The 11963-nt window shown below is 31.1% G+C and overlaps 1 protein-coding gene across 1 annotated transcript; it reads left to right on the top strand.

Annotated features, from left to right (window-relative positions):
• The first annotated feature begins 5304 nt into the window (after positions 1–5304).
• LOC132726839 (fibrinolytic enzyme, isozyme C-like) lies at positions 5305–9116 on the top strand. The gene is made up of 6 exons (XM_060712219.1): positions 5305–5441; positions 6174–6375; positions 6656–6758; positions 7464–7626; positions 7863–8014; positions 8884–9116. The coding sequence occupies exons 1-6, from the start codon at positions 5366–5368 to the stop codon at positions 9049–9051; spliced, it is 864 nt and encodes a 287-aa protein (XP_060568202.1). The 5' UTR covers positions 5305–5365; the 3' UTR covers positions 9052–9116.
• Positions 9117–11963: the final 2847 nt, after the last annotated feature.

Below are 11963 nucleotides of genomic sequence, written 5' to 3'. Positions count from 1 at the left end.
TTTCTGTCGCTTTCCCTTTCTCTGCCGTCAAAATATGTAAACCCCAGCAAAAATGAGCCAATCAATGGGCGGGTAACTAATACCCGCACTCCAGTTAACGCACTGTGCATGTGTATGTATACGATTTAACCCTGACACATTTTCAACAGTTTTCTCCAAACAATGATACAAAATAAGTTTTAATTCACCTATGTGCTGAAGTACTTTGGTTTATACACAGTTGTCCGGCCCGTTGATTCGTCACCACCTTTACAAACAAGTAAAGAAAAAGATATCCGTTTTACATATTATTAAATATATAAATAAATAGAACCAGCACTCTTCCATAAACTTGTCCACATCATTAGAATCATCTTCCATCCGAACGCTAGGTGGATATTTTCATTAAAAAGACAAAAAAATCACTGCTCTTTCATAAGAAATGATAGGATTCGAAAACATCTTAAATGCAAGTGTTTCTGAAACAATAGCTCCAAACACTCGATAACGGAGGCTCCATTTTTCACCGTAGAAAGACTCAAAATATCAAACCAATTATCTAAACAATAATGATTTATAACATGTAACATGATAAAATACGCAAACAAATATAGTAATAAATTTCCCTTTAATTACAATGTGTAAATAACCTGATACATTATTGTTTTATGAGAATAAACAAAACTTCATCATGAAAATTTGGTGATATTATTAATTCTGGAAGCAGATTATTAAGGCATTTTCTAGAAGAAATTTTTTTGCTGACGACCGAAACACTCCCACTTTATATAAATATTGTTTGTTATTGGCGGAGTTAGACATTCACATATACAATACAATACTGAAGCCTTAAAACGAGTGACCCGATAGAATATTCTTTTAAACATATATTCTTAGATAAAACTTTTGTTATTGTCAGAACTGTTTGTTTGTTTTATTTTACGCCTTTTCCCAACAGTATTTCAGTCATATAAGCGGGTAGTTTCCTAACCATCGTTCCTGGAGAGTTACACCAGTACTAGACTACCTTCCTCCGCGCTAAACTACCAATTTTGAAAGCAGAACTGTCTGCAAGCAAGTTATGCATTGTGTCGTCGTATGATTATCCTTTTTGATAACAAATATTGAAATAACATTTAAGGAAGCGTTTGCACCGTGCGATTTTAGTATATTAGTATATGGGTCTATGGGTCCATTTCTATTAAGATTCATTTTCCGAATTCAGTATAATTGTACGTTTCGAAGTTGTTTTACAATGCGAACGACTGGATCTTCCAATATATAGTTATTTTATTGCCGTGTACTCGTCCAATAAAATTCAGTACAAATGAACGTACAATACATACATATATTATAACCATATTATCATCTTACAACAGTCCATTCTTAGGATCATATAATAAAGGGCATGTCAAAATGTTATCTTGTTCAAATCACTTGTATAGCATTCTTTTGACACATCCTTCTTTTGTTTCCAATTGTTTTATTACAAGTCAAAATTGACAAAACAGAGAGAGAGAGGGAAATAAATGTATAAAGAGCTGATGAGAGACAGTGTGTGTAATTTTGTAACGTTAAAACAAAGTGATGCTGTCATTGATAGAAATTGAATCACAAATTTCTAGGGAAACAAGTACCGAAATGTCAATAAGTTAATTCGAGGGCAGAAAAACATAGCAAATATATATTTGCTTATAATTAATGACTACAAATTTCATATATTACTGGCTGTTGTGACAAAAGAGAGAGCTCATTTTTTTCAGGAACGCTTTAATTCATTTGAAAAGTTTATATTCGTTGTAAATTAAGAGTATTTTATTAAAGTATACACATAAGTATAAGTATTTGTATGTGTATAAGAAATATATAATAATAAAACAATATATTCCACATTGGTGATTTTTCTGAATATAATTTCGCTTTTCATTTATTTAACTATTTTTACACAGAATAGGTACAACATTTTTAGATATTTCATTTATAATTACCTCCCTTTTTTATTTTGATTAGTTCATTTTGACCATATCAATGTTCATCACGATTCCTGTAACTTATTGTACTGGCAATTCCATGCTTGATAAAAAACCATCTCATACACAAGTATAATTATGTTTTAGGGTCAGGGGCTTTAAAATCCTCAAAAATTAGTATTGTGTTGTTTTCATTTCATAGTTATAAAATAACATTTTATTTATAGTGGTGTTTCAAGTACACTTTATCAACCTTATAAATGTAAAATAAATAAATAAATTATGAAAAAAAAGCAAAATCACAATAGTTTATGACTTATTTTCTTTTAAACTGTTTTGGTATGGCATTAAGGATGAATTTAGTTTATTGTCGTTATTTTGAAAACAATTTATGCATCCCCTTTGCCAAATTTGAGTGTATGCCTTACGCATTAGCAAATTTCCATCAGAATAGGTATGAAATGGCATAATGACATTATCTTTGAATAAAAATAAAGTCTGTAAAACAACTTTATACGCATAAATTGTCTATAACATTATTCTTATTCTGTGAGCACGGGTTTTCTTGTTTTGCAATTCTATTTTTCAAATATAAAACTATACATTTTAACATAGGAGTACCGTTGTTAGAGTCGATTCCAAATAACATTCAAATAAATAAAATATTTTTTTTTGTTGTTGCTATTGTTGTTTTTTGTTTGTTTCGTCATTTACTGCGTTTGTTTGTTTCATATGTTTAATATTTGAGAGCCTATTTATTCTTCAACTATAATTGTTTCACAGAAAGGTCAAACACGGTGTTATTAGTCCAGAAAAGATATTATATTAATTTAGTCTTCTTTGTTATAATAATTATATTATTGTCGTTTTGGTACTTTAAACCAATTAGTACAGCTATTTAAACATTAAAAATACATCATGAAACACTTTAACGATTGCGGTGAAAGTTAATTCTCATTTGATAGCGTTCTTTAACTAAATGATATTTCTGGTCCCTGGGAAGAATCACTAACCTTAGGCACACTAGCCCACCTGAACACTTGTGTATGTTTATATTTAATTCGTGAAAACGACATTTGGAACGGGATAATTTATCGTGCAAATAGTTTTAATAGCCTAGGAAAAGAATGCTTTTTTAAGCCGTTTGAGCTAGTTATTTTGGCATCAGCAAACACAAAAAAGCCGTTACAAAGACATAACTATGTAATCAAAAAGAGAAAAAAATTCGTTTCATACAATCATCAAATCATGGGAACAATATGGCTATTATAGAACGTCCTATAATGTCATGATAGTATAGTATAGATAATAGGTGACAATGAATTAGAAGTGATGAACTGGTATTTGAATATATCAATTAATTTTGTGGATCATTTACTTAGATACTTAACCCTTTCCCCCATGAGCATATTGTGAAAAATGGCCATTTTCACTGAAAAGCCTCCTCTGACAAGTTCAAACTGCTATGAAACTATAACAAATGCTTCAATACTAATCAAACTTGGCTCAAATGTTAACTGGACCATTGCCTTTGTAACGACATGCTCAGTCTTAAATTTCCTGTTACCATGGCAACGAGGGGACATCTCAAAATTGCCAAAAATCACTTTTTTGCCTCGATTTTTTCCATCAAATTTTATTTCAAAGTGCTGCAACTTCTCAAGGGATTGAGATAGAGTCAAAGGCTTTTCAGCGTTGGCTACACGTTACCTTATGATCAACCTGGGGACATTTTAAGCCTCTCACAAGTCCAAAATTTTCTTGGCGATGAGGGGGACTCCGCCCCCCTTCAAACCCCCCAAACACAAGGGGGCACATCCCCCTTCTGGCAACCCCCTGATGTATTATTTGGATGGGGGACGGCGCCGAAAAAATGGTCACTTTTTTTAACAACATTTCTCAAACGAAAAACAGTGTTTGGGGTCTAAATAGGACATTTTTGCACTGTTTGAGGCCTCAAAAAGGGGGGGGGGTCAAAAAGCCGTCGAAACACGCTTATATAAGGGAAAAGGTTAACAAAAAATGATGAAAAACCTTGGAATCACCCAAAATCTAGTTTTTCCATGTTAACATGTGGTCTTTTACATAATTTTGGTGAAAAATTGTTGTTTTGTAACATTTAAAATTTTTTAGTTAACCCTTTCCCCCATGAGCATATTGTGAAAAATGGCCATTTTCACTGAAAAGCCTCCTCTTACAAGTTCAAACTGCTATGAAACTATAACAAATGCTTCAATACTAATCAAACTTGGCACAAATGTTGACTGGACCATTGCCTTTGTTACGACATGCTCAGTCTTAAATTTCCTGTTACCATGGCAACGAGGGGACATCTCAAAATTGCCAAAAATCACTTTTTTGCCTCGATTTTTTCCATCAAATTTTATTTCAAAGTGCTGCAACTTCTCAAGGGATTGAGATAGAGTCAAAGGCTTTTCAGCGTTGGTTACACATTACCTTATGATCAACCTGGGGACATTTTAAGCCTCTCACAAGTCCAAAATTTTCTTGGCGATGAGGGGGACTCCGCCCCCCTTCAAACCCCCCAAACAGAAGGGAGCACATCCCCCTTCTGGCAACCCCCTGATGTATTATTTGGATGGGGGACGGCGCCGAAAAAATGGTCACTTTTTTAACAACATTTCTCAAACGAAAAACAGTGTTTTGGGTCTAAATAGGACATTTTTTCACTGTTTGAGGCCTCAAAAAGGGGGGGGGGGGCAAAAAGCCGTCGAAACACGCTTATATAAGGGAAAAGGTTAAGCTGGAATTAGGTATATACTGGTACACTGATTAAGCAAAATATCATTTGCATTTGATTTAGCTCGATTATTACTTACTTTGTCTTGTTTCTCACCGCTTTCGAATTAAATTAACGTGGATCAGTGTTCTGCGACATCGCCCCGTACTTATATCAACACTGAATTGCCAGCTTCTTTTGGTTCATTTGGTTCATCTTATGTATGTCATGCTGCCTTTTAATTGCTAATATGGCGTGCGATTAATTTCACAACTTAAACGGCATTCAAACTACATTTTTAGAATTATTTATGCTTACTGGATAATACATGTTGATTATATTTCATAGTACTAGTATGTTTCATGAACAACACGTATAGCGTTATATATCAACGTTTTATTAAACGTCTTGTTAAAGGTGAAAAATTTGTTTCGCAATATGTTTTTGTCCCACACTTACGGATTGACTCCTTCACAGCAATATTAAAATTGTTGTGTTTTAAGTAAGACACTTTAGAAAGATTAATTGTATCAAAATTTCTTAATAGATTGTTTAAGTATGTTATAGTTATTCGTCTATAGCCATCACAAAATTACTTGATAGTGTCACCTGCTTTGTATCACATGCTTTAACACGCACTGAACATGATAAGGACAATAACGTTGGCGATACCACAATGTTTTGGTCATATTTAATCATTCAAAAGATGATGTTGATATTTTACGTATACTCTGTGTTCTGTGGATCTATCGGTGAGTGATTTTTCTTTCTTTTTTTTATTTTCTAAGTTATCTTCATAAATATGTACATTCGATGCTGGTATGCAAATCTTTGTGGAAACTTCAAAAGAAAATTCGTCAATAATAATCATGATCAATTAACGAGTGTAGGCAAGTTAAAGAGTAGTAGAGTAAAAATTACATTTAAATGGTGATTCAATAAAGATTTGACTGTATTTTTTGTTTCTGTTTATTTAATATCATTTTTAACTCTGCTTCTGCATACTCTTCTATTTGTCAGATAAATATTTCCCAGATAAAATTTGTCAGTTATTTTCTTTTTCAGATCAATAATTATCAGATCAAAATTTGTATCATTTCCTAATGTAATAACTGCCTTTAAACAGCTCATGTTTTGGTTATTCATTATAATATTAATTATTTTTTAATAAATTTATATTTATTTTAAATGAATATCTAATTATAAATAAATGAATACATATTTAATATATTAATTCAGTTATTTTTATTTATTTATTTATTTATGTGTTTATATTTAAGTTAATTAGTCATATATTTGTTTATTTTTTAACTTATTCATTTATATCGCCAGCAAAAAAGGAGCCTTGTTTAAAGCTTGTAATATCAAGATTTTCATTTATATGTTTTATGTTGTAAAGTGTTGCTAGTCTAAAATATAAAGCAAATCTAAACAGGCGCAAATGTCAATTATTATATATACATATTATATTTTTATTTTCAAAGCTGTGGATGCATCTAAGGAGGCTGGTGTTCGGTTTCTTAGCAACTCTCTTCATGCATCATCAAAGATCATAAACGGAGTAGAAGCAGAAAAGGGTGAATTTCCCCATCAGGCGGCACTCCTGTATGAAGGCTACCACTTATGTGGTGCATCTGTTATCGCTCAAGACTGGGCAATTACAGCTGCTCATTGTGTCGAGGGCAGGTAATTTTGAATAACGACATACACATACATCATAAAACCGAATTTTATTTGTATTATACAATATATCTTTACAATAATATGAGAAAGTAAACATTATTTAAGCTGATTGTAAAATTAGTTTAGTTTTACCAACATTTTACCAACTACTTAGTAGTACTGCACATACTCAAACATTATAACATTTTATTGATTCGTGGTAATAGTTTCTCTTTCAAACTATCTCATTCAAGTGCTTGAGCATACGCTCGTATACACTTTTAAATCTGTATTCAAAATATAGGTCCACAGAATTAGTAGCGATAGTTCTAAATCTTCACGACTACCAGAACCCCGGAACACTTGGAGTAGATTACTTGTGGTTCTACATTGATGAAATCATTATTGTAAGATGTTTAATAATCGATCGAAATATCCTACATACATGTTATAATTTAAATAACACATTTCTTGGCTATTTGCTCTTTAAGTTCGCTGTAATAAATTATTTAGGCGTTTTGTTAGTTCCCATGTATGTAAGAGACACTTATCGTACTAATTTAAGTTGATTTCAAGCATACTGAGATGGTGTCTTTATCATGTTTACTCAAAATAATTTAGCTAGCCAATTTTAGGGTCGCTTAAGTTATCACTAGATGCTTAGACGTCCGTGACCGAGTGGTTAAGACTTCAAACCACTTGCCCTTCACCGGTGTGTGTTTGATGTATGATTCTTTCATATGATGAAGCTAGATAGCTCACGAAACGTTGAAATCTTACTCGGTGGTTAGCTCGTCCTTGAAATAATGCACGGAGGAGCACCTAAAGTTATCCTTCACCCAGTAAGAATATTCCGATGCGTGCCATTCAAACAGAAAAATAAATTGTGAAAAACAAATAAAATCAACTCATGAAAACATGCGCAAAAAGGCTTTGTGGATGTCACTCAATCAGATACATTTTTCATTTCAAAGTCTGTGTTTACATATATCTAAAACACTTAATTGCAAACAAAAAATAAAGTCTGTCTTGTTAATGACCATTTATGGTTGAACTCATATCAACGGCTATTCCATGGCTATTGGCAATTGACAGAATATATTTTGTCACAGCATGAAGACTATAACACGGGTTCTGGAGCTCTCCCAAATGATATAGCACTTCTAAGATTGACGACGAATGGATATAACATCTCTAGGAACATTATACGGCTTGCAAGGGGAGCCTATGATTATTCTAACCAAATATGTACAATATCTGGGTGGGGAACGAAAGGTAATACACCTTAGTTCATCGCATGTCATAATTTTGTCAACATAGAGATTCCTTGCTTGGTATACAATCCTCTACGATTGCAACGAATAATAACTTTTCAAGCTTCAAATTAGTTATATAATGTATAGGTAAATTTCTAAAAATATATCAAAACCCTTGTCAGAACATTTGAATATTTGACATATACAATGTGTTTCTTCATTTTTACTGTATTGTATCTCTATGCCTTTTCAAAGTTGACGGTTCAGCTGCTTCAAAACTGAAGAAAACAGACGTGTCTGTATTATCGTATGGTCAATGTGTGTACTACTGGGGAGATCAGAACGTTCTTTCTCAACATGTCTGTGTCAAAGGTTACGATACCATTGAAGGAAGTGGATCATGCACCGTGAGTTCTGATCTCCTTTGCATGAACACATCTGGGTATTTTTACATTTTCAGAATTACACCATTAAATGTTTAAATGTTCAATACTGCTTCAGCCGGTGTTAGTGGCGTTTGATTGAAACATAAAAATGGTGAAACATACGCAGATGTGTTCAGACGAGGGTCACTTTCAACATCAACAATATCGATATTGAAGTCTCCAATATTTGTAGCATTAACACGTTTTGTACTTCGTAAAAGGAAACGTAATGATGATATGCTGATATAAGTGCCGGATATGAAGAAAGCAAACACTTTGTGAAGTAAATGTATTACATGTCTGATTGAAAACGCTTTCCTTTTGACAAATGAAATTCCATTACCCTTAGACAATATAGCCAAGAAGTATTAGATATTTTGCATGGAAGTCAGGTGATGCCGTATGGACAGCAGAAATGTATGTTTATTATGTCACCGTGTACATCAAGTAATTTAAATTTGTTATACATGTATACAGTTACTGTGCATCTTTTGTTATGATTGATGATATGCCATTGTGAAAAATTGGATAAGCGTGCACATTTTAGTTTTATCAAGATTTGCAAGGCTACTTAAACAGTTGAAATAACATGGCCACAAAAAGCAACTTCGTTGACAAAAACATTTGTTTAGTCGTTTTTGTTTTGTTTGGTTTTTGTTTTTTGTTGTTTTTGTGGTTTTTTTTTATGATAATTGTTGTCTGCAAACGGTCTGTCCCTTTTTACGGAAATAAAATCAATAAAGAAACTCGGAGCAACTTCAATTCAAGCTTTTCTTTTAAGTTGTTCATTATATTCTTGAAAAAAAATGAAAAAATGTTCCTGCATAAAATATTTTAAATAATCTTAACAGGGCGACAGTGGTGGACCGTTAGTCTGCGGAGATGATCTTGTTGGTGTGAAGTCCTGGGTTATATATGGATGTCACCAAGACGGCGTCGTGACACATCCTAGTGTCTATGCGCGTGTTTCTTCTTTCTACAATTGGGTAAATGCAAAATGTGGAAATTGTGCTATATAGATGACATTTAATGTCTATTTGTCAAGATGAAGTGCAAAATAAAAACAAACAACTTTAAATATATTGTTTGTCATGTGCCGTTGTTTATTCATAACTGTACATATGTCTTCTATAAACAGTGAAGCCTCTTCAAAACAGAGCTGTCATTTGAAGAGCAATGACCTTTTTATAATTGTTTTATCATTACTTTATTAAATAACTTTTAACATAATTATTTTACCTCTCGACAGCAACATCTCTTAGCAGTAACCACACTCTTTGTCTCCTAATAACTGTTGCTCTGCGGATATTGTAACAGGAAACAATTAAAGAACGAGACATGTGCAAATCGTATAGCAATGTCTGTTCCATGATACACCTATGGTTTTAATATCGCTTGATGTGCGAGGCATGTAATTAAATAATTAAATTTTTTTCTTAACTTACCATTTAGCTTAAACAAGTTTTGTTTAATCATTTATTCTTTAACACAATGGAAATTATGTTTATTATTATCATTGTTCTTATCATTATTATCATTATTATTATTATGATTATTATTATTACTATTATTATCATTATTATTATTATTATCATTATTATTATTATTATTATTATTAATATTACTATTATTATTATTATTATTATCACTATTCTTATCATTATTATCATAATTATTATCATTATTATTATAATTATGATTATTATTATTACTATTATTATCATTATTATTATTATCATCATTATTATTATTATTATCATTATTCTTATCATTATTATCATAATTATTATTATTATTATTATTATTATGATTATTATTATTATTATTATTATTATTATACAGAACAGAGAAATTATTTTATTTTGACATGTAAAGAGTACATAATCGAAACAAAATGATACAAAATATGAATAAATACATCTCATCATATCGTTTAAGTATAATCTATGATTGCATATTTTTGTCTGAAAAGTGATGAGCCATATCTACACTATAAACTACTTATTAGGATTTTCTATATTATTTTCTAACAGAAATGGGTAGATTTTACCAAGATCCCGTAAAGTTGTAACATCATTTTCATATAATGTTAAAAATCCACAATATCTGAGAATCATTTGCCAAAAAAAAAAATGAACATTCTGTTATGCTTTTCTTTGCTGTGTCTTTGTACATATTGTTGTTTAAACAGCCATACTATCTTGATGTTGAAATAATAATGTATACATTAACCAGTAATTTGTCTTCTGGTAATTTAGAAAAAACTCAAAAAATCGGATGCCACACTTAGCCTTAGCTATTAGAACAACTGATTCGCACTATGCTTGCTCTGCTGCCCTTGAGCCCTCCTTTTCTTTTTTTGTCTACTATGAGTGTTACCGATCATTTTATATGTCTGAGATTTGGTTGTTGCTGTTAACATACCTACTTTTTACAATATTTATTTTTATTTTAAAAAAAAGTAAACATTATCGCGGGGCATTTTTCTTTTCAAACTTGTTTCTTTCACAATTTTGTGTTTGTAAAACCTTCATGCAATTAAATAATATATTTCTACTGGCTTTAAAATTCATTTCTAAATTTGAAAATCTAATTCAATAAAGGCAGAACTGCTCTTTATCGTAAAAAAGTTATGTGTCAAAAATTTAAACACTAACCTAATTTTCGTATCGAATGATAAGCAGATTGGCATTTGTTTTGAATTAAAACAATTTTGAGTAGTGCCACAGGAACTCGAATTTCAGAATTTGCATCGATCATGTACAACAGTTGATTATTTAAAGATGTGTAGAAACTAAAAAAAATACAATGAACACGTCAATATAATGACGATCGTATGGGGTTTTTTTTATTTCTAGAAACATTTGGTTTTGTTTGTTTTCTTGATGCTGCAATGTAACAAGATAAGATCACGGTAAGTTTTTGTTGATTAATACACTTTTCTCACGCATTGTACAAAGACAATTTCATTGAATTTGCTCGTGAAACAAAATTTCATCAATATTGGAATCAATTTGTTTGTCCACAGTCCCATTCTTTTCAAACTAATTCATTTTATATAAAGTTTAATTTAAATCCGGGTGTACACATTTCATTTTCATTTCTGTACCGTATTTATTTTTCGTCTTCTAATAAAATTAATATATTTTAAAATAGCAACATTTTTATTTAAGTAAAATGTTTCTTAACACCTGTTGTCAATATTTGCTTATAATTATGTCAATAAGATTTATGAGCATGAAATGGTTCGTTTTAAATTCGATGGTCCTTAATGTACACACCAACCGTATGGCGCTCCACATATGCGTTGTCAAATATAAGTTATGTTAATTTTGTCGTGTTTTGAATTGATGGGATCTTGATTTGGCGGCAATATCTTTAGACCGCATAAACTTAAACTAATAGTCTAGTTATAAATTTTTAGAAAAACACCTGTTGTTATTGTTGTTGTTGTTGTAGCACTATGTTATCCTGCATAACGATTTATGCCGTGTCCTATTTTAACCACTGCATGATAATCAAATAATAATAAAACATTTAACATTCAGTATAATGGTTTCAGTTCAATAGTTCTATGAAACTACAGGTAAAATGTTCGGTAAACGTTCGAGGTCAATAGCATCTTTATTATTGATTATTTTCAATCAACAATCACATTTAACATAAACAAAACATCAATAAGAAATAATTATTCTACTTCCATTAGTATTTTAATGATATTACAATAAGGAATTATTAAACTAGACTAGTTCAAAGCTTGCTCATTGTGTGGACACTTTCATTTAATTTGACTTTTTTAATATTGATGTTACATTCCAATTATTGTGTATTGTTTACTAAGTTCCCTTCTTTAATCATTTCATCATAGGCGAACAAAAATAAAACCTGTTTTTACAGCAACTTTAAAGATTTAAATATAAAGAAACTTAAG

The sequence above is a fragment of the Ruditapes philippinarum genome, unplaced genomic scaffold (assembly GCF_026571515.1).
Source record: "Ruditapes philippinarum isolate M1 unplaced genomic scaffold, ASM2657151v2 ctg687_1_1_1_1, whole genome shotgun sequence".
Lineage (NCBI taxonomy): Eukaryota > Metazoa > Mollusca > Bivalvia > Venerida > Veneridae > Ruditapes > Ruditapes philippinarum.
Note: the sequence above shows the minus strand (reverse complement) of the source record. Positions and strands in the feature narration are given on the sequence as shown.

What these genes read in the sequence shown, in the direction of transcription:
- LOC132726839 (XM_060712219.1), top strand. Translation starts at nt 5,366, where the DNA reads ATGTTTTGGTCATATTTAATCATTCAAAAGATGATGTTGATATTTTAC. An exon ending in TGTGTTCTGTGGATCTATCG is followed by an intron (nt 5,442 to 6,173) that starts GTGAGTGATTTT and finishes TTATTTTCAAAG; the next exon opens with CTGTGGATGCATCTAAGGAG. An exon ending in GCTCATTGTGTCGAGGGCAG is followed by an intron (nt 6,376 to 6,655) that starts GTAATTTTGAAT and finishes TTCAAAATATAG; the next exon opens with GTCCACAGAATTAGTAGCGA.